This window comes from Lepisosteus oculatus, chromosome 5, assembly GCF_040954835.1.
Source record: "Lepisosteus oculatus isolate fLepOcu1 chromosome 5, fLepOcu1.hap2, whole genome shotgun sequence".
Lineage (NCBI taxonomy): Eukaryota > Metazoa > Chordata > Actinopteri > Semionotiformes > Lepisosteidae > Lepisosteus > Lepisosteus oculatus.
Genome location: NC_090700.1, coordinates 52,212,932 through 52,236,478, shown reverse-complemented (window position 1 = coordinate 52,236,478; position 23,547 = coordinate 52,212,932). Strand labels below are relative to the sequence as shown.

Below are 23,547 nucleotides of genomic sequence, written 5' to 3'. Positions count from 1 at the left end.
AAGACACTGAACAATACGATTCAAAACCACAAATTTACAACAAGGAGGTTTTATTAGTGATGTCTATTGCTTAAGATGGTCCTATGTCAAGTTCAGTCGTTCCACGTTATATAAATTAATTACAGTATCTGAAGCGTACTTCACATTACAGAAACAGGCCCTTGGCGGAGGGGGAACGAAGAAAACTGACAGCAGCATACTGAGCAGCTGTATGCTGACTATACAGCTTGTAGACACCTCTATATTAAAAACTACTTTTTTCCCTTCGGGCAAAATGTGTATGGCAATATTCTGATATTTTTTAAGTTAAAAATGAGGTAAAAAAAATAACTTCATTGTCCAGCATGTAGTCCTCTTCTTGCTGTTTCTCACTTGCCCAGGGCCTTGTCCAGGTTTTTCTTGATGGCGTCGAGGAAGTCTGTAGTGTTGACGTAGTGCTCGTTCAGCTTGCAGCTAAGGGACAGAGATGGGCTTGGGTCAGAACACCAGGGAGCACTGCAGATATCCTAACCCCCAGGGCAACTCGTCCGCGCTGCCACTGCACGACTGCCAGGCAAGGGTTCGATATAGATGCTAACGTCAGACTAGGGCTAGAAATGTCTGCTGCACAACCTGTACTTATTCGCTCGTACATCACAGTACATTAGTCATTACAGTGACTAGCGAGCAGGAAGGGCCACATCACGTCACAATTTGTGGGAACTCTCACTCACTCCCGAGGCCAGACCAGGGGTTTGTGACAACACGGCCACTTAAGTCACAATTTTGTGTTTAATTTTGGAATTTGTACAATTTTTCTATAACATCACTGAATTTATTTTGTTACTGAGATGTAAAAAACGGTCTGAGAAATTGGGACTGCAGTACCCCTTTAAAATAAAAATAAAAAGCATTTTTATTTTTGTGCACTTATACCTTCTGCACAACTTCAAGCCACCTCAGAGAGAAAGAGTTCTTATTCTGCAGATGAAAGAATTCTTTCTTTAACAAACTGCACTGGAAAGGTGACATTTTGTACAGCAGTGGGTTAAGACTTCCTTGTAGAGAAACTCACTTTGCAAGGCCATGGATACATCCTGCGAGGTCCTTGGTCATGACTCCGCTCTCCACTGTCTCGACACACACCCTCTCCAGTGTCTGGGAAAACCTGCACATGGGCCGAGAAACGGAGAGGGCTTAGCACAACACGCCTCCAAGCCCACGTGAAGCCACGCTGTGTCCGCAGGACAGACAGAGGGCGTGTGCAAGTTCTTGTCGTGCTAATGAAACCAGTGTTCACAGTTCTACCACTCAAAACAAGAATGCATGCCCTTCCATGATAATGGAAATCATCCACGTCTCTGACGATATGGCTCCCTGAAAGCAAGTGAGAGGCATAAAACTGCACGTTTTGAAAAAACATTTAATTGATTCAACACGTTTGGCTGCGAATATTAATTTAAAGCATTACACCAGAAATGGTAAACTGCATGGCAATAAGCTTGGTGTTACTCACCTTTAATAATCAGATGTAAACTCACAGATTAATAAAGAACTGCAGCATTTTAGTTTATTGTGCCGCTCACTGTGAAAGGATTTCACATTCTAGGACGGTAACAGCACATTCCCAGAAATGTAAAAATATTTTATTTGCTTTGATATTTGTATAAAATGAATTTGAGAGGTTTATGTTGTCTAACTGACACACCAAACTAACTGTCATCTAGGCTGGAGATCTAAAATTATTCTCAGAAAGATGCTAATTAACTTATTTATTTCTCTCATGGGCATCTGAAGCTTCTGACTGGCCATCCGAGCAGTGAAACATCGGTTATCGCCACAAGAGGCTGACTTTGATAAATGATGCTTGACTCTATTAAACAAACCGAACAGTGACATCACATGCTCCGGAACGCAGACGTAGCAGACCGAAGCTGGTGGCCAGCTTGAACTCCTGCTCTGCCTGGTCAAGAATACATGCTGTCCCTTGACGTTTCATCGCAGAGGCTACCAGGCACAAGTGACTACCAGTTTGTTTAATTGTAAAGCGCCTCAGGATAATGTATCGAGAAAGGCACTATATAAAAAATTATCATTAGTAGTATTAGTTGTAGCGTAAAACATATGCCGTAGAATTAAGGCTTCAGCCTGATACTACCCCTATCCCTGAGCCCTCTCAGGATCGCAGGCACAGACCCTGCCACTTACCTAATCAGGTCCTGGTTGCCATCGAGCTTGCCGCGGTGTTCCAGCCCTCTGGTCCAGGCGAAGATGCTGGCGATGGGGTTGGTGCTGGTCGGCCGGCCCTTGGGAGGAGAGGAATGGAAGAATGAGCTTCAGAGGAGACTATGGTCTGGTTCACATCACTGGGCAACTTGCTACTCCTCTCACACTGCGTAATGTCTAGTGTTATTTAACAACGGAAAGATCCTCAACTGCACATTATCAGGTGAAACATTAAATCAGTAGAAAGGAAGAGTCAAATCTCGCCTATGTTTTTACAAGCATTTTCCATTCAGCTTTTATTGCTACAGATCGTGTTTAATCAACTGGACGTGTACTGCAACTGCACAACTCCCTCACTAGAGGGCAGTGCTTCCCAACTACTGATCAGACGGTTAGTTTACCAGAATTTTACAATACAACTGACGAAAGGGAGTTTTTTTTCCTAATATAAGACAGCTCAGAGAAGCGTGGTGCCCTGGATCCCGATCGGGCAACTTTAGTCTTCAGCAGAGGCCTGCGTCAGCCTCACCTTCTGGTGCTCGCGGTAGTGCCGGGTGACGGTGCCGTGGGCCGCCTCGGCCTCGATGGTCTTGCCGTCGGGACACACAAGCACCGAGGTCATCAGCCCCAGTGAGCCGAATCCTGTGTGAGAGAGTGTGCGGTCAGCAAAGACAGCCTCGTTCCCGAGCCCAACGCCAGGAATCTCCAGTCACACTCGGGCACACGGCGCCCGTTTCTGTTGCGCTGATGGTTTGGGGTGTTACTGCGTCACGGCACTTAGGTGCCCTGGCAGGTTTCTGCCATTCTCCGTCAGTTCTAAGACATGCACGATAAAGCGCAGGCGTCTGCAAAACCTGTCCGTCTCAGTCCCTGGTTTTCCGCAGTGTAATGCAGATCTCTCTAAGCCGTCCAAGCCCGTTTTTCCTGCATTTTTGCTTGGAGCAGGAGGACGCCGCCGAAGAGCAGCCAGTACGCAGACCCCCCACTCCACCCCCCGTCTCTCACCCTGCGCCAGGATGTCGGACTGCACGTCCCCGTCGTAGTTCTTGCAGGCCCAGACAAAGCCGCCCGAGGACTTCAGCACCTGGGCCACCATGTCGTCGATGAGCCGGTGCTCGTACCAGATCTTCAGCTTGTCAAACTCCGGCTTGTAGTTCCTGCAGAGTGGAGACACACGGCGCTCCGTATCAACCGAGGAAACACGAAATGCTTGGAATGGATCTCGGAAGAACAAAACGAATACATGCTGTACGCTAATTAAAAACTTGTATACACAAGATATAGACATTCTAGTCTTTTTTTATTTACCTAGTCGATTTTCACTCTTAATAGCTGGGCTCTTCTAAAGCACTGTTTAGATTTCTCTTTTCTCTCATCTTCACAGTCGAGGAATTAACGTCTCATTTTCATGTTTGTGAGTGTTAAGTGCACATAGTACAGGATAGTACTTAATGTTCAAGCATTCCCTTACAACTGTAACTACTGTACCGTAGTTAGAAGGAGTGTTATTGTTTTCCTGCCTGTCGGTTATGCATTAGCTAATGACTTTAAGCACGTTACACCCATAATTAACCAGGAATGTTACTGCTTTCAAACTTAGGTACTGTTCTGTGTTGTATTAAGGTGAGGTTTGGGTGTCTGAGGGAACATCTTTGAGTTGGGGGATTTAATTTCCAGGCCTTTTCACCTCACAAGCAGTTTTCGAAGAACGAACTGAGCTCGTATAAGGAAGGGTTACTGTACACAAAGGCAGACGAGGTGCTGAAGAGCAGAGAGGCAGCCCGCGGGGACTCTTACTTCTCGAAGATGTCCTGGAAGATGTCCTTGAATCTGCCGTCGTACGCCTTCAGGATGGTGTTCTTGGTGCTCATGTACAGAGGCCACTTCTTCTGGATGGCGTACTGGAAGCAGCTGTGGGCGAACCCGGTGATGGACTGCAGGGGGACAGGGGGCACAGGCGGAGCGCGAGGTGAGCGCAGGCTGGAGGGGGCTCCTGCCCGCCACGCTGCCCTACGGGTCGAGTCGCAGGCGCTGCCCGGGAGGGCGCGAGCTCAACGGGGAGACTGAACCGAAGCGGCCGCTCGGAGCAGCTCTCTGGCGCACTCGAGGTGTTCAGTCCCACCAGTGCTTCCCTCAAAACGGGCCTGCTGCTCGTTTCAAAGGGGAAAAAAAACCTTTCAAAGTGGAGCAAATGGCAGGGGAAAGGGTTAACGCCCCCGCACCAGAGGACCTGCTCGATTCTTCCCTGTGTTTAGACGTGCACTTCCTTTCGTCCAAAGTTCAACAGTGTCGTCATCCCACCCCCGATCACTCCGCCCCACAACCCCTGTGATTGACCTCAATTCAGTTGGCGCCTGTGCTGAAGTCTCAAGGTGTCTGCCGTCATTATCTGTGCCAATTACTACGCCCCAGCGGATGCCAAGATGAGGAGGCGCTTGCATCTGACTGGGAACGAGCTCCTACAGACACCTAGGGATTGTGCGTTACAAGCCCTTAATCTCATTATGCTTCGGAGGCCGGCTGCACTTAGATTCTGACACGGTGTGTAAAGTCCATATTCAAGCCTAGAAGCCCATGAGGCCATCAGGGCTGATCTCACTTTCTGGACAGTAAAGAAGACTGAGAGCATGTGGCTCTTCCCCAGGCAGGGTGGCACGCTTCACTACTCCACTGCAGGATTTACTTGTATACGGGTAGCCTAGGTCAGCGTCTCTCAACCCTTCCCATCCCACAGCATACTTACATAAACACAGGCATTTTGCAGGATTCCTCCCTCAAACACATACATCACTGGCCTGAGCAAATTATCGTTCATAAGTGTTTAATGTGAGCTGGCCAGAAAATGTACAGTCAACCTTATCCTGGCAGGGACTGAGGACGGTGTAACACAGATCTCAGGCCCAACGGCCCTCAGACATTCTGTTTTTGTGTTCTATGCCCTTCAGACCCTAACTCACGTCACACACGATTCCCATGTGACCAGTCTGAGCGCGGCCCCCCGTCTCCAGGGTCCACACCAAATGTGCAGTGCTACACCTCAGTAACTCCACAAAACCAGCACATACAGAACATCTTTCCACTAGAACTTTTTTCTCAAGTGTGATTTTTTCATTAGGCAGCATAATGCCTGAAGGCACACCAGTTGAGAGATGCTTGCCCGGAGCCACTGAGCAAAGTAACTCACTCCAGTCCAGAGTCCTGGCCACCATACCACACAGCACTGTGCCAATGTTTCAGATCAGGGATCTCCAACCCAGGTCCTGCACAGGCCCAGTCCCATTAGTGTTACAGGTCACTGTATCAGTGACAGTTTCAGGAATATGTGTAGGTTATTGATCAATTAAGCAAGCAATGTGTTTAAGTACGGGAGCTATGCTCCTTGATATCTTCATCGGATATCAAAGGTCAGATCAGGATTTGTTCCAAATGTTATCAGAATGGCTTAACTAAACCAACCCCTGGCTTAAGCAATCAGTTCAGATTACTCCAAATACTCACAAATCGATTTATTGGCAATCTTAATAAAAACTGTAGCCACTTCATCTATTTTTTTTGCTAAAGCTATGAAAGCTTTAAGAAAGGAAGATTCTACCCAAAAAATATTGCTTCTTATTACTAATGTAAGAGACAGCATGGTGTGGTCTGTGTGTAGACATATTGGTCTTATAAGGAAGACCTTTCAGGGTAACAGGAATGTGAATATGGATTGCCTCTGGCTGTTTTGCAATGCCAGAAATCAGAAGCATCTAAACAAACTAGTAATTCCACTCTGGCGTCAATACCAAACCCCCTCCCCAGTGTTCTGGCAGCCCTGGCTGAGCAGAGGACATGAGCTCACCTCATCCGTGTTGTACATTCCCATCCCACAGCCCCCGGCAGGGAAGTCGAACACCTCCCACTCCTTGGCTGTGCTCCCATCCGTAGGGGTGAACACCATCTTGAACTTCCCAGGTTTGTCCACCACGAAGTCTGTCGCTTTGTACTGGTCAGAAACACGGAACAGACCCAGCTCAGCACAGAAAACATATATCTTTACGTGTAGAGTACCAGAAGTACTAATTTAACTGATGCAGTCTGCCTTGGTTTTACATGTGCAATGGGAGATACACTTTATCCTTTTGGGGAAAACAACGTTAAGACTTCAGCAGGGTCTCACTCTTCTTTCTTCAGCTGAAACGTTGAGCTCTTGTGTAAAGCGTGTTTATCAGAAAAACAGGCCTTTTCTCCGTTGTTTCCTTTGCCTGCTGGGATCAGGCACTGCAGAGCCTACCTGGTCACCGTGGGCATGTCTGCCGATCGTGATGGCCTGCGTCCAACCAGGAACAAGACGGGGAATGTTCTTGCAGATGATTGGCTCACGGAAGACTGTCCCGCCCAAAATGTTCCTGATTGTCCCATTGGGGCTCTTCCACATCTTCTTCAGATTGAACTCTGGAAAGGAATGAACGGCAAACCCCGTCAGGAAAGCCTGCAGATGGGGGAGGCCCCTCAGGCTCATCACGGACATCTGACTGTTAAGAGTCTTCACAGCACAGTAACAGCAGCTATCTACAGGTGAGTGGGCTACATGCATTGGACTGTGGTTACATGTGAACAAATAGTTACATGTGGTTACAGGTAGATTTGACATTTAATGTAAAAAGCCTAGAGAAGAGATTAATAAAGAGTGTGTGGTATAGCCTAGGGTGCTTGGACCACTTTAATTCTGAAGCTCAATACAGTTGTTAAGGAAGGAGAAAGGGGAGAAACCAAGCCTAGTTTTCACCTGGCTCTGGACTCTTACCACACACAGATTGCTGATCTCCAATCGCTTTCAATAAAGGGTCTTGATGAAGGGATCAGCAGCTCAAAGAAACACATCTGGGGGACTTACAAACCAATCAAAAAGAGCAGCAAGAGAAGTGGAGACATCCTGCTCCACCCCCACCTGACTAGTCATGCATCTGGATCTCCTGCTTGACTGCTACCAGGGCTGGTCTGATCGGGGCCCCTCTGTCCCCCCCCCACCCCCTGCAGGATCCCACCAGAGCCCACCTTCTACGCGGGCCTCATCGGGGGTGATGGTGGCACACTTCACAGCAACACTGTACTTCTTGGTGGCAAGCGCGGAGTCGATGGTGACCTGGTCGTTGGTCTGGTCCCGGTACGGGAGACCCAGGTCAAAATACTTCAGCTCCACATCCACGTTGGTCAGAATGAGCTTTTGAGACGAAAGCAAAAGGAGAGGATCAGCAAGTTTAACCCGCAGCACAGAGGACCGTCGTTGCAAATGGCCAAGAGAGGAACCGAGCTGCAGTCGCTGGTTTAATGCGCAGCCTTCTCCAGGAAGGACCCAGTGCAAGTGAGACTGGGACTGGGTGTCTACAAATATGACATTGACATTTATTTGGCAGACGCTTTTATCCAATGCAACTGATGTTGACACCCAATTTATACAGCTGGGTATTTTCCTGGAGCCATGTGGGTGAAGCACAGCAGCTGTGTCCCACTTGGGACTTGATCCCATGATCCTCCATTATCCCACTGCTACAACCAACAGCACTTCTGATTGCGTTTTCTACTGGGAAACTTCAGGAGAGCTGCACACAAATGCCAGATGACTGTAAATGTTAGCTTGTAGTGCCCTTTGCCTATATTGGGAACAAGAACAGTTACGGACGTGACCCTCCTTTCGTTTCATTCAGTTGGCACCTGTCTCTTGGCAACCTGAACAGCAGCCTTGATGATACTTAACCCACAGGCACTAGAAGACATTCAGTAACTCTAGAAGTGCCTTTACAGAAATGTATTTTATCAAGCAATACAATAATCAGAGAGGGGGGAAAAGCTTCTGCTTACCAATGTCAAACAGTAATTATACTTCAGACCTGACAAACGTAATTGTGTAGTGACGTTGGTTTTAGAGTTAGACTCTAGGACTCCTGCAGTGGTTGATAAGGTTGCCAAGAAACAGTCTCCAGCTCTACCAGACATAGGGGTGGCTATGGAGCTAATCCTATTCACTCCTGTGAAACTGAATTCATTTCTGCACACCTCCCCCCTCTGGCTATATGTTCATTTAGCTTGTTCCCACTTCACTTGTTACCCGGGGGCAGATTACACCTGACCCAACCATGAGAACTGTAGCTGCCATTAGCACACTCAGGATCCAAGGGCCCAGCACTTTGGGGCAGTATTGTTAACCACTGCACCAACGTGCCACTAGAATCCCATACTTAAACCTGCTAAACACCCAAATAAAGTTCCTTCAAAGGAAAGGGTTATTCCTGCTGTGTAGCTCCTTCTCCACAGGTTAGCACCAAGAAGCACACTGACCTGTTAATCTTTCCTGACCTATATCATAAAGCCTGACTCTTGCCTCTCCCGAAAGGTCAGTTTATTTCAAATAGTTTGTGTTGTGCATACCCAGCAGAGATACTTAGCAGTCACCAGTCCATACCTGCCAGACAGCTTCTGTCAGCCAGGAAGATGTAATTAGGTAAACTGTGCTCGAGTCCAAGACCACACACACAATGGTTTAGAAAACTTCGTGCATATAAAGAGAAAAGCGCTTAAGAGGCTGCACTGCAATCTCGTTAAATTGGTTTTATTTTCCGAGTAACTGGGCTTAAGGCAATCAGTTCTAAGGGCTCAATTCCCCCGTGTTTCTCCCATCCAAATGTAATTCTGCAAAATAGATAGATTATACAACTGGAGTGCAATGCAGAGGATAATCAACTGCTTGGCAAGACTTGCCGGATTTTAAATGCAGAGTAACTACCTCTTAAGAATTTGAATAACAGGAGATGGGGCTGTTCGCAGTAGCTATAGTTGGGTTTCCCTTATATTGCCAGCTCTTGTCCTGGAGAGTCTGGCTAGCCTTACAGGGTACCCAACCTACCTATTACTTAAGACTGGGATCACCCATAGGTTACAGATCACGTCAGCTAGCAATTTCCTAATGAAGCAATACCTTCTCCTTGATGAACTCCCAGATGATTCGGGTCATTTCGTCACCGTCCATCTCCACCACGGGCTGGGACACCTTGATACGCTTGTCTGCATCTGCGTGAGAAAGACCAAGCGCAAAGTGGTCAGCTCCAGGCTGCCCCAACACTGCCCAGGGCCCAGTTCGGAATGGGTCAGAACACAGCAAGGCTGTGGCTCCCTTTGCCCTCGGAATGCCCCCAGCAGGACACCTGGCAGGCAGTAAACTGAAAAGCTCTCTCCTCAAATGAACTACGTGCAGTGATCGGGATGAGAAAATGTGAAACACGATGGGCAGTGATATCGAGTGTTATGCCATCAGTGAATTGGCCTCATCACTGTGTTCTCCTCCCCACTGATCGCCGATGTGTGAAAGGGTACTGGCTGCTGTTGCATCACGCAGGTGGGGAGGGGATCCCCATTACCTGTAAAGCCCTTTGAAAGGAGTGTCCAGAAATGCACTATATAAATATAGGTGATTGAAAAACAAACATTTTCATTGTATGACCAACTTTAAAAGTGGGTCATTCATCTAATGCAAAAGCATTGTCTGAACTAAAGGCAGTGAATTAAGACGGCTCTTTCACTTGATTTCTGTTGAATGTCGAAAAGGAAATTTAGGTCGGGCACCATGTTGCCAGCAAAGACAGAGGCATTTAAAAGGAACTTAAGAAATCAACTTCACAGCACGCATATGTAATTAACTTTCAACAATGCTGAGCCAAGTCAGCTGATTTTAATTTGTGTTTCACTGTCTAAAACAAAACTGCTGTTAAAGCGAAGTGTAGAAGGAGAGGCACAGCTCTTGATGCTTATGCTGGGCTTCACAGCGATAATACGGGATAAAACCTGTAAGAAAATCTCTCCGTTTTAAAAAATGCACAGGGATGTACAGCTCCACAACACTGAATGGAGGAACCAGATCAACTTGCAGTGAGGACTGCATGCGGTCTGTCCTGGAACAGCAGACAAGCTGAATGAACAGATAGTGAGAGGGTGGGATAGGAGGCCTCCCCTATCATCCCCATCTCTAACTGTAAACCACAACACAGTGATGTCTCTGTATCTGGTTACAGATTCAGCAGACTCTATGCTATTAGTGTATGAACGTGTGCACATGGGGGAGAGGAGGCTGGGTCTGGCTGAAAAGGTGCACTCTGTGTTATTTGCAAGGCTCCTTAAAGTCAGGCCCCCTTATCCACATACTGCAGCAGCCCAAGGAACTGCGGAGGCTGCAGGGGTCAGAGGGATGATGCACTCTTATGCAGGGCTGAATCTATGCACACTTGTGCAGTCACCACCTCTGCCTGCAAAGCACTCACAACAACCACAGCTTCCGCTACGTAGCTTCAGCTACGACATCACACTCAGCACTCGTCTTCGAGTATCTGGTTTCCTTTTCCGTCATTGAAACAAAGTTTGTTTCTGCCCCCTCCCCCCTCACCCAAGTCAACTGTTGACAGATTCCACACTAAACACTAAAGTGCCTTTCTTCTAAACCTGTTCCAATTCTACCAACCTGTTTACCGACAAGTATCAGGTAACAACAAAACGGGACACTGACAACATCCCCCGTGCACTGAAAGGTTCTGTTGTGTCCTGGTCAATTGGAACTCCAGTGATCATTTCTTGCTCAGCAGACGTGACTTCTTCATAAGGGAAGTTCATTATCTTTACCAGACTTCGATAGAGTCTGTGAAATATCCACTTCTGCCCAGACTGGAGCCTCGTGACACAGAGAGTGGATATGCATTCTGAGAGCAGTCAGCTCACATGGCAGCCCTCCAATAAAACTCCCTCTCTCCCTCGACTCTCTGGCCATCCAAGGTGCCCTCTTTCCCTCTCTCAGCAGGGAAGGGAAGGAGGGGGAGGGGAGGAAGAGAGTCCAGGGACTTGGACACCTGCTTGCTTAGGAGGCTAAATGAAACTCTGTATGTCAGCTGCTGCAGAAAACGGAAAGAACTTTTGAAGATCCGAAACACACTGACACAACGATCCATTTCACAATGCAAACCTCCCGGAGGACCATGCCTTAAGGTTAAGCGCCTGACAAAACAACAGAGGTCAATTAAAGATCCATTTGTTCTTCACACAAAATCAGCCTGAGCTCTAAGTGGGAAACCTTAAAGGAAGGAGAAAAGTTCCAATTGTACACTCAAAGTCCTCAGCGCTGTCCTTCCTCTAAAATAAAAAAAAAATATGTAAAGGGACTTTTCAGCTTCTCCTGCCCTGTGATGCAATCTGATTTTACAACCTCTTCAATCTTCACCCATAAAGCTAATCACACAAAGCAACCTGCCCAGACTCATTTGAAAGGGAAGGCAGCCTGTTTAAAATGTCTATTGTAGATAACCCACAGTGGGAAAAGAAAAAGATAATAATTTTCAGAACTTATCTGCCAACTGATTTCTTAATTATTAAGAACAACTGCAATCAAAGCTCCTGAACTTTCCTCCACAGTCTGACCGCTGCTGACGGCCTCCGAGAGTGACGACATGGTGCACAGACTGCTCTGGGACATGTTCTGTTTAACACTCTCTCAGCTGAGCCGGCTGCACGTTAGCCAAGACCCTTCTCTGGGTGTGCCTGTGAGAGGCAAGAGGCGATGAGCCCGTACGTTTGGAGTGCATCTATATAAAAATAGAAACAATATGACTCAACCCCGTAGAAGCCCCTTGTGCAATAGTTTTCAGGCCTAGCCCCGATCAGCCAGAGCGAACCTCCACCACACAGTGTCATGGGAAGCGTCCTGCCCCAGCTCAGCCCTACGTACGTCCAGCAGGACAGTCTCAACTTGAAAAGTATTCATCCATCTACACATTCATCAGCAGAAACCTGTGGCAAGCCAGAACACAAGCCCTGAGAGCACAGGGCTCCAGGCGGGACAGAGGGTTATGCCAGGGGGTGGAAGAGATCCTTTAGAATGGACAACCAAGACCACCAATACATTCTGGGTAACTGGCACACATCCACAATAAGCACAGGCAGGACAAGCTAATGCAAACATCAGGCAGCTAAGGCTGGAAGCGAACTCATGACCCTGGAGCCTGGTGCTACTATCAGGGAGCCAGGCACCCTGGGAAGGCTCCCACTATCACAGTCACAGCCAAGGGCACCCTGGGAAGGCTCCCACTATCACAGTCACAGCCAAGGGCACCCTGGGAAGGCATTCCCAAAACATTTTAAACAAAGTAGAAAATATACACTATTATGTTCACTTTTAAAGGTATTACATATTTACTAATTTTATTAGACAATATACTCATATATGCCCAAAATCTACATATATAACAATGATAATAGCGATACACATACACATATATACCTATATCACAACATAGTTACATGTATTTAGCAAACATTGAACAGTATCTTAAAAATAAACAGAGTATATAATTGACATTCTTGTCTAAAATACAAAGATATGGTATTTAATATATTTCTCCTATGACAAAAATAGGCCAATTTCACAATATTTAAAATAATTCAATATCATGCGGTATACACAATACAAACATGTTTTATCCATCTCAAATACTAAACTTTAAATAACATTAGGCTGCCACACAGGAAACATCAATAAGTAAGGCTGTGAAACATTGTATATGTGCACACAAATGTATGCGTCTGTCTGGGCTATTTTAAGTGCACACTCAATCTGAAACAGTCTGTGGGACTATTTTTTTTAAAGATCAGCACCTGAATCAGGAAGTGTGAAGCACTTACCGTGCACGTATACACTGTACACACTCACACTTGTCAGCCCAGGCTTGCTCTCTGCCCACGAAGGGCAGTGCCATCCCGGTTAAACCCACTGCAGAGTAAGAAGCAGACAAGCGCCAGTAGGATTGTGCTGTGTGCGGCTGCTAGCAATGATCAGACAGCACTGCAGACACGGAAGATTTGCATGAACTCTCCTTGAGTCCCTCCTGTTCAAACGAGCCCTGCCGCTGGAATAACGTGTTGGTCTGCCAACTTTACAGCCTCCTCCCCACAGCACATGTAGTTCGGGAATAATTACCTTAAGTGGGAGGCTCTTTCTGCATTCACATAAACCTACTACCCAAAGAGGCTCACCTCATGTTTTATAAACTAAATGAAGTCAATTAACTTCATTTTTCAATGTTTGACAATGCATAATTGGGGACTCCCCCCCCCATCTCTTTACAGCTGCTCACAAGAGCATTGTTAAAGCAGTGAGCAATCTGTCACTGAACACACAGAAACACCACATTAACATGGGCCTGTAAGAAGAGAAGCACTAGAAATAAAGGGAAACACTGGAGAGACCAGCCGAGCCACAGCCATTAAAATCAAAGATGAGGCGAAAGATTAACAAAATGAAATGACCCTCAAGACTAACAATTCACTCTTACAATAGGTGCCTCAGATTTATCCTTGTCTTGTCTTTCTGAGAAAGTGAACAGAATGACAAGTTAAAATACAGTAAAGGATTTACAAAAATCCATTATTTACCCATTCCAGAAATCTAAAGTATAAGGAACAAACCTGGTTGCCACTAGGACGGTTTTCTGGGAAGCTGTGCTGGTGTAATCTTTCCAATGTCAGCAGCTATATCACCCTGCAACTCACAACTGGTAACCCACTGGAGCTCAGCAGGTGTGAGCCTGGTCAGTACCTGGATGGGAAACCTCCTGGGAAAAACTAAGGTTGCTGCTGGAAGAGGTGTTAGTGGGGCCAGCAGGGGGTGCTCAGCCTGCGGTCTATTTGGGTTCTAATGCCTCAGTATAGTGACGGGGACACTATACTGTAAAAAGGCCTCTGGATGAGAATTCATATTCTAGGTTGAATCTAGGATGAATTGAATCTCAGTTGAATCTCATCCTCTGGATTCATCAATGGATGAATCTATGGATGGATTAATCTATGAATTGGCTTCATCACTCTGCTCTCCTCCCCACTGATAGCTGATGTGTGGGGAGTGTTCTGGCGCACTATGGCTGCCGTCGCATCATCCAGGTGGGGCTGCACATTGGTGGTGGTGGAGGGGAGTCCCCATTACCTGTAAAGCACTTTGAGTGGAGTGTCCAGAAAAGCGCAATATAAGTGTAAGCAATTATTATTATTAATTTTGGTCATCAAATCAAAATGCACTTTGATGCAGGGCTCCTCCTTGTCATGACACAGTAAACTGGAGTCACCGGCCTCTGAGAACTTGTTCCCTGTGGCTACAGGCTTAACAGGTAGGCAGCATTTTAAGGTATTGTGCTGGTATATATAAAAAACATTACATTTTTAAGGAGTTTAGAAAACAGAATGATTTAAAGTGCCCTTTTATTAAGGTACAATTCAACAGCAACCAAGTTAAATTTGTCCTAAGCGACCACAATGGAATAAACTGACAAACACTAATCCTTTCAATGCAGTCATTCAATAATTAGTGTTTTGGTCACAAAGAGCTACAATCACTACTGGAAAAGGTATGTGCTGAACATATTCTTCACTTTCTCAAGTTAGGATTCTCAGTGGCAGCCTGTAGTAAACTTACTATTAATCTGAGGAAGAAAAAAAAAAGGCAAGCAAGAACACAAAACACAAAAGAATTACGTTTAACAATAAGATACAGTACAATGGGCTTGTGCTACAGTGTAATCATGGTCACGGGACAGCTGATTCCTCTGAAGCTGTCAAGGGCAAAACGAGCTAAAGGAGCAGTTTTCCTTTCAAGGTCAACTGTTAAATAACAGCAGCTGGGGAACTTGCTGGTGTTACAGTCAGTCTTACAACATCCAGCCTGACGGCGTTTTGGAACATCTTAGACTCGGAATGCTCTGTTCCCTTCCTCATTCAGGCAAAACAAGACGATGAAATACACAGAGAGCTTTCGCACAAGCATGAACAAACCCCAACAGCAACAGGTGTTTCAGAAAAGCAGCTGAAGTGCAAAATGGGCAGATTTAATTAAGGCCGACATTAACCGGACACGTCTCTGTGCTAAATCTGCCAACTAATATATTACCAGGTTGAGGTTCTAGTGAAGTTCTTCCAACATTCATGAATGCAAGACCTAACATATGGCCAATCATTAAACTTCACAAAGCCAACGCTTCATTTACTGATGTTTCGGGAAAATAACATGTACCATCTTTGAAGCAAAAAAGAACTCAGCAATTGTACTTTTAAACTACAACGATAAGCGACAGGGATAACTTTAAATTTTCTCTTTAACACAAACATCAAGGGCTAGTACTTACAACATAATGACCACTACTACATGGCGACATGATTCATTGAGAAGTAGCAGACGAGCAGCTCTGTTACAGTTGTGTACAATCATTTTAAACCAAGCAGCCATCATCCAATCTGAAGGTAAATTTAAATACTAAGTGGGCACAACGTAATGTTGGAACTCTGTGATACAGAAAACACAATTGCAAGAATTTCACTCACCCTTTTAACCGTGTAGAAATCCTGAAAGCATCTGGTGATTCACTCTAAAATTGGCCAGCACTATATTCAAATGCTGCAGGGGAAACGTGCACATATCTTAAAACATTAAACTACTACAACAGGCACAGATCTCAACATTTTCAGGGCCTGAGTTGTATTCGAAGTTAAAGGGGCCATACAAAATTGTCAGCAGTAACAGCTTCTCCCTTGTGACTGTAAGAAGACAGAAACCGTGTTCTTCGGTGAAACAGTGTCAGTTTGTAAACTGGCACACTGGACATTTCACTTGACCTCTCCAGACTGTTTCATAGGACTAAAGCCGTATCTCTTTGCAAAAAAAACTGTAAACAGCACTTGGAACTGCCTTTTCTTTCTCTGACAGTAGTCAAAATCTCTTCTTAGAGCTGGACAAGAATTCAAATCAAAGGTAAACACAGTCACACCTACAGGCCATTCTTATGCAAGAAAGCCTTTTAAGAAAAGGCAGACATGAAATATTAGTGTCTCTTGTGCAATTCAGAGAGAAACAGCTCATTAGGGCCTTGATAAGATTACACTGTTCTAGAGTAAACTGTGGATTAGAAATGAAGATATTTCTTGTTCTAAGGTTATGAAAAGCAGATGGTGGTGAAGGAACTGTCCATAAATTACTACACTTACATGCACTTTCATGCGGAACGGGCTTGTTCTCCACTGCCCTGAGCTGAAACCACTTTCCTTCAACCTGCTGCTTCTGGCCTCAGTCAGCCAAGCATCTCCCACCCTCTCCCTTCTCCTCGTGCCCTTCGGCTTTGCCCTAGTGATCCTTTCCACCCCTTCTCTAAAAATGGCAGCCAGCATGACCAGACCCTCACGCCTCACTGAGTTAAGGCCTGTCTAAGCCACTCCGAGCTTTTAATCCTCACAAAGCACAGTGCTGAAGGGAGCCTTCACCCAGGACCCAGGGCCCAACACGACACCCTGCGGCAGACCCACGCCACCCCTCACAGCGCCCTTTAATCCAAGCTAGCACAGCCTGCCCCTTGCTTTCAGCCAGAAAGCACGACGAATGAGCTTCAGACGGAGAAATTACGTAACAGCAGCCGAGAGGGCGGGGGTACGACCCTTCTTCTCTAGCAAGTCCTTCATCTGACCTCCTTACTCACGCACCGATCCAGAAAGCACACGCAGGAGTACCGTTTGAGCTGGCCTGTCTCTACATCACATGTCTGAGGCCAGATACGATTTCCACAACACAAACGCACCGGCCTTTAAATCTGGGGCAAGTGTCTCCCAGCCAAGAAAACTGTTTGACCTTGAAGGAGGAAACATGGGGGATTTTGTATAATCAGACAGGCAAAGGAACAAAGGCAGATACCACACTTCTCTTTCTCTGCCTAAAGGCTAAAAAAAACTTTAAATCAATAAGAGTGCCTCACAAGAGACAGTACGAAATTTCCCCATTGATTAGACATTGGTTACAGGTTGGTGGGGTTTAAAATAGATTTTACGGTTTTGGAATTTGCATACAGTGGGGAAAAAAACCCCACAAATTTGACCACTACCTAATCCTGCCTTAAAAACCCCAAACAACAGCACTCATATCTGTGCAGTACGGCTTTTCGGGCCTCGCTGGCGACGCTCAGCTGACGGAAACGTTTCTCTATGAATCACACATGACTTGGCACAACCAAAAAAAAGCACCAGCGGATGTCAGACCGAAAAAGTTTGCGTTTATATACTCTTGTTGTTCTACACTACTAGCGATATTAAATAAAATGTAGAAGTGCTAGGAGTTGCAACAAGGCAAAGACGGCGTCAGTGCGTTCATGCAAACTCCTTGAAGACCTAATCCTTCTTATGAAGCGTCTGACCTTGACCGTATATAGACGGAAATAACGGAAACTGAAACCCACACGCTTGTTTACATTTCTGTCAGATTTCAAGGTGACAGAAGACACTCCTCGGTTAACTATCTACATCTGTCAAACACGACCGGAGGCCAGGTTAAATACCTGCTACGGGGTAAGACTTGCTGGGGAAAAGCAGCACAAAACCCTCGACATTTCTTAAATTACTCAACTACCACAAAACGATACGAACATCTAGGTGCACTATATGGATTTTTTTATGCAAGATTTCAAACACTGCACACGATGCACAAGCCCGAGAACTTTTTTTTTAATTCACCTGCAACCACCCAACACTTGATTAGAGATGAGAAGGCTGAAACTGGGCTAGCAGAGGCAAAATTGCAAAAAGTAAGTATTGGGACGGGGCCGGCATCAGCTGAGCTGCCTTAGTCGTCCTCTGCCCACGTCAGAGCTGAAATGTGAGCCCCCCTCCACCTCCAGCGTGAGGGTCTGACTAAACGACCGGTTAAAAGGTAAACGCCTAAACATCTCCACGGTCGAAAACTAAAGTCTGGCGTCCGTAACAAAGGTCACGTCGCCTCGACCCGCTTTTGCAGCGCCTGTAAGTAACAGCAGGCTGCCCTGAGGCGATGTCCTCCTCTCATTCATACCGGAGCTCATTCAGCGCCGCGCCGTTCGCCGGCTTTTCAGCAAGATGGTCGCCGGCTGCGCGCCGGGGGAGCGTTTCTGCTTTCGCCCTTGACCGCTCTGCCCTGCCGTTTTTCTTGCTCGGCTCAATAACGTGTTTTTTGTTGCTGTTAAAGAACAAAGCAAACAACAACAACAACAACGGCTGTTGAAGAATAATGCCTCAGCGTTTAGTTTCATTTTCAACCCGGGTCCTTTCAAATCAAAAACGAACCGCGAAAGTCAACGAACGGGACAACAAAGGATGTGCTGATCTGGAAGAAAATAAAATAACCCAGTCTCCTTCTCGCCGGGTTTGTTTGTTTGTGTTTTAGGTCAGCTGCCTGGCTTGCTTGCTTGCTTAAATCAATGAACGGACAGATCCCCGTCCAGAAAAAAAGGCTTACATTTCCGAAACCCTACTCGGTTGCTTCTATTAATTAACACGATTGGTACCGATCAACGTGATTTGCAGTTAAACGGCGGAACACTTGGCTCGGTTTTAATAAAATAAACCACTGTGTGTGTGTGGGGTGGGGTGGGGGGGCAAAATAACAAACCCGGCAAGTTAAAACATGTATCAATCTTGAAACGCACACGTCTGCAGACGGCTAGATGGCCCCGGATACGGCGAAGGGCTAACGCATCTTCGCTATAAATAGCCGGGCGCCGCTGCTCGCCGCCGCCCGGGGACGGAGCGGGTCCCGCCGGTCAGACTCACAGTTGCGCTGCTGGAGGTGCTGGCAGGCGGCGGGGGCCAGCGCGGCGGGGCTCCGGGACACCGCGGCGGCGGACCTGGAGAGGGAGCTGAGCACCTTCAGGTATCCTGCCATGTTTCGGCTGGTTGCTCTGTGACGGCAGCTGCTGTTGAGGGGTTGCACTCCGGGCGAAGAAAAGGCCGGGTGGGAAAGGAGCGCAGTACAATATACCGGGGCAGAGCGCCTCCCCAAGCCTGCGATCCCACACGTACAGCCCCACGTCAGCGGCTGTCATGAGGACGGGGGGGGGCCCTGGCGGTGGGCAGCGATGCCGCCGTGCGGTGGGTTGCGGTACTGCAACCTGTTAGTGGTGCCGCCGGCCGTGTCGACCAGGAAAGCACGAGAAAAGCTCATTTTCTACGCTCCACGGGACTGGGAAACCCTTTTAAGTCCTTTTAAGTTTGTGTTACCTTTTTGTCAGTAACAAAAGTCAGTTTGTCAGTGTTTTGGCACCAAGCGTTTTGGGAGCTCATACCGCGCTCTCAGTTTCACTCCATATGACTCTCCGGTTTACAATTATTTCACTGTGCTCCCACAGTTATTATTAAATTAAGTAATAATACTTTATTGTAGGTAGTGTTAGTGGTGCCGCCGGCCGTGTCGACCAGGAAAGCACAGAGAAAAGCTCATTTTCTACGCTCCACGGGACTGGGAAACTGTCCTTTTAAGTTTGTGTTACCTTTTTGTCAGTTTACGCAATATTCCTGTCTGATTGTTTTGGGAGCTCATACCGCGCTCTCAGTTTCACTCCATATGACTCTCCGGTTTACAATGATTTCACTGTGCTCCCACAGTTATTATTAAATTAAGTAATAATACTTTATTGTAGGTAGCGCCTTAAAAACATCTTATCGAAACGCATTATAGGAAAAGTAAAAAATAAGTTAAAACAAGCGAAAACAGTAATAAGGACTAAATCCAGAAAAATTGATTAAATTTCCACAAAGAAACACAAGGGATTAGAACTGTAGGAGAAAAAGCAAGGAGCAGACGCAGTTCTCTACCCCTTCCTCTCCAATTCACACAATGCCACATTCGCAAATGAATTAGTCCCCACACCCTTCCAAAATCAGGCTTTTCTCAGTGGTGTGACGATGCTTTAAAATAGGTTTGTTGACTTGCATGTGAACCTATTGTGAGCTGACCCACTTTCAGGGTGAAAACGTACTGGCAATTAGCACTTCTATGCTAACAGTGCTGGTTTGGGTCTTTCTGGTGAAACTGAGGAACAGAGATTGACTTCAGTCACAGTAGTGGGTTTATTACCAACATATGCTGGTGTTTGCCAGCATAGGTTACTTTATTGAAAAAATCAGCAGTGTTTACTTTGAACCCCTCTATCTGTACCTTATTTGTATCATCATTAACAGATTAGGGTGTATTTGTTGAAACAAGTTCTCAGAGTGCTGCAGTGCCTGTGTAGCCCGGTGACTCCAGTTTTCTGTGTCATGACAAGGAGGAGCCCTGCATCAAAGTGCATTTTAATTTGATGACCAAAATTAAAAATAATAACTGCTTATATAGCACTTTTCTGTACACTCCACTCAAAGCGCTTTACAGGTAATGCAGCCCCACCTGGATGATGCGCCAGCAGCCATAGTGCACCACAACACTCCCCACACATCAGCTATCAGTGGGGAGGAGAGCAGAGTGACGAAGCCAGTTCAGAGATGGGGATTATTAGGATGCCCTGATTAGTAAGGGCCAATAGGAAATTTGACCAGGATTTTTAATGACCACAGAGAGTCAGGAACTCAGTTTCACATCTCATCCAAAGGACAGCACCATTTTGCAGTATAGTGTCCATGTCATTATACTGGGGCATTATTCCAAATAGACTGCAGGGTGAGCACCCCCTGCTGGCCCCACTAACACCTCTTCCAGCAGCAACCTTAGTTTTTCCCAGGCCATCTCCCATCCAGGTACTGACCAGGCTCACACCTGCTGAGCTTCAGTGGTTTGCTACATGTGAGTTGCAGGGTGATAAGGCTGCTGCTAAGCTTAAAAAAAAAGCGCAGTTTCAGTGCAGTACTTCCTATGTTGCTATACAGGTGCTCTATTCCCAGTACAGTAAGAGAATACTAGGATCTTTATTTTTTCCAGAGGCCCTAGCCTACCACACTAATACCCTGAATGTTCAACAGTTTATGCGTTTGCATTTAAATGTTTGATCCACTTTTCTCCCCAGCACCTCTGTATAAATAATACAGTCCAGGGGCTCTGTAGCGGTAAGAGACTAGGTGACTTCAAATGGCCACAGTGTTCCCTGTAGAATCCAGGGTTATTTAGTTTTTTCTCCGTTTTTTCTGGTGACTGGTGGAAACACTCCAGCTTTCTCTAAACAGACACTAGGGTGGAATTCTATTTTGAGTTCCAGATCTGTTTTTGTTACTGTGTGGGAGTCAGCCTTGCACAGAATGAGAAGTGAAAGTAATGGTTGAATTTAATTGGACAATTCCAAGTATACCTTTTTGGACTGTAATGGCCTTCTCGTTTAAAGTTAAAGCAACAAGACATGAGATCGTTTATTAGTTATGAGCTGTGGTATTTTTTTCCAAATCCCCTGTGCATAGGACTTTACATAGTTGGACTTTTTACAAAGGACATTCAATGATCTTAACTATTAATGCACACTGAACTAGTGTTCCTCTGGAACTGACTTTTATGGTAAAAAAACTGACAAAAGGTCTTGATAGGAGATATTTCTGAATGTGGTGATATACAATAACTAAGTTAAACATAATTGAGTTACTGCTGTACTGATCAAACCTCCTTTGTAAATGTTTATCACACTAGCTACGTGTTCCATGCTCTTAATACTGTAAGTAGAAAGGAGTCAACTGTTATACAGTAATATTTGGAAAATTGTATCATACTATACTTTGTAAAAAACTGGATGTTTGAGGTTGCTGGTTTTTAATTTATCAGTAAAGGGTGTGTGCAGACTGAGCTAATTTAACAGTTCTTAAGATCTATGACACTGCCTGTGAACGGACTCATAAGCTGACACTCATTTAGAAAATCATTAACCAGATTTCTTCCAAATAAACCTGTTATTTTTTTTCTACTCATCCCTTTTTGTTGTTTTTAACAGTGGTGTAATATTTGGTTGCCAGGCTAGCCACCCTGCGATTGATTTTTATGATTATAATATGCAGGCCCTCCGAGAGCTCAGATGAAGTCCAGGTCATTTCACACTGTGAGGCCCCCTCATTGTCTGGGAAGAGGGGTAAAAAATATTTTAATGTCAAGAATGGCATGATGGGAAGATTAAGGTGGGCATCTTGAAACTCCTAAAAATGGTAGATTCAGCACTGAATCTGTTTTTTCTCAGCCTTGTCGAGAATCACAGTATATTGTTCCACATTTGAATCGAGTCAAGAAACACAGCCAAAGGGTTAAAGGGGAGGACCATGCACCCTGGACTTAGGTGAGGCCCCCCTGTGAGGTGAGGCTTTGGCCAAATGCCCCTACTGCCACTCCCCCGCTCGGAGGGCCTGATAATATGTAACATCATCAGACAAGTACACTGGAGTTCAATGGGATTTGTCTCGTTTTGGAAGTGATGGAAAAAATGCACCTGAACAAATGCATCTAACAATATTATGTAATTGTTACCTCGTCTAAACTTAATGAGATGTGTTCATATATACTGTTTTAAGTATATATATATTAATGTAAAACGTTCTGTTATGTGATTATCTGTATTTATTTGTGAAAATTCTTAAAAATTGAAATCGCATTGGAGGTCAATGTGCTGAACTGAGGGAGAAGCACAGTCTGCTCGCATTCATCGGCCTCATGTAAAGTGTCGAGGCCATCGCGGCCTGTAGCCACAGTCGGACCAGGCTTTGCGAAAGGCACACAGGATCTAGTGAAGGGAGCTCAAGGGCAGCTTTCCAGTCCCTGAAATAATCCCGTCACATTCTGTCCTGCCTGGAGCTGCGCAGGGTTCTAATTTTAGCTGCTGGTGGTGGCCATACTGGGAGAAGGAATTGGAAGTGTTCAGTCATGTGGATCTGTGCTATCTTGGAGGGACGCCAGTAAGAAACTCCTGGCGATTGCCTCCCATCCAGTAACCACACAGCTGGGGTACAGCATGGGTATAGAGGTTCAGGACAGGCAAGGTCAATGCAGAAGGGATTTTTAATTAAGGGCAGCCTGCAATCCAGTATATTGTCATGGCTTCATATTGCTCAAGCATGGCACTGCTATTGTGTTCTGTTTTGTTTTCTGAGTTCTGCTGGTTTTTAGACCTTGGAGTGTATCTGAATGCTGTTCTCTGGAGTGATTCTAGAGCAGTAGTTTTTTTTATAATTTGGTGACCCAAAGTGAACGTAGTATTGTAAGGTCTCACTAGTGTGTTGTATGATTTTATTATTTTAATCTACAAAGCTGCTGCCTGTTAGTTAGTTATCCTCCTGGTTCTGTGTGAGACAAATGGTTGTAGCTGGTAGGTGTAATCTTTATTCATGGCATAATATCATTGGACTGATGTAGCACCCAGGTAGCTTTTGACTACATACACACAGGAACAAATGATACTGCATATTATTGGCAGAATCGGAAGGGATTGTTCCGATAGCAGAAGTAGTTCAAGTAGGGAGCTGCGTCAGCATATGTAGGCTGCAAAGGAGCAAGTAAAGATTTCTTTACACTCGAAGAGCATGGAAAAAAACGTTTTACTT

At 45.7% G+C, this 23,547-nt stretch overlaps 1 protein-coding gene across 1 annotated transcript; it reads right to left on the bottom strand.

Annotated features, from left to right (window-relative positions):
- Positions 1 to 33: 33 nt before the first annotated feature.
- Positions 34 to 19,016, bottom strand: idh2 (isocitrate dehydrogenase (NADP(+)) 2). Its single transcript, XM_006628861.3, has 11 exons — positions 18,823 to 19,016; positions 9,158 to 9,249; positions 7,240 to 7,405; positions 6,476 to 6,636; positions 6,044 to 6,187; positions 4,003 to 4,139; positions 3,211 to 3,362; positions 2,735 to 2,847; positions 2,188 to 2,285; positions 1,055 to 1,147; positions 34 to 453 (listed from the first exon to the last, which is right to left on the bottom strand). Exons 1-11 carry the CDS (start codon positions 18,932 to 18,934, stop codon positions 369 to 371), a joined length of 1,353 nt encoding a protein of 450 aa, XP_006628924.1. The 5' UTR covers positions 18,935 to 19,016; the 3' UTR covers positions 34 to 368.
- Between the last annotated feature and the right edge of the window lie 4,531 nt (positions 19,017 to 23,547).

Bases quoted from the DNA above. Each gene is read 5' to 3' on its own strand.
- idh2 (XM_006628861.3), bottom strand. From the start codon at position 18,934: ATGGCAGGATACCTGAAGGTGCTCAGCTCCCTCTCCAGGTCCGCCGCC. The intron at 6,637-7,239 runs GTGGGCTCTGGT...ATTCCTTTCCAG, and splicing joins CGATGAGGCCCGCGTAGAAG to AGTTCAATCTGAAGAAGATG. The intron at 1,148-2,187 runs GTAAGTGGCAGG...GCCCATGTGCAG, and splicing joins GGCAACCAGGACCTGATTAG to GTTTTCCCAGACACTGGAGA.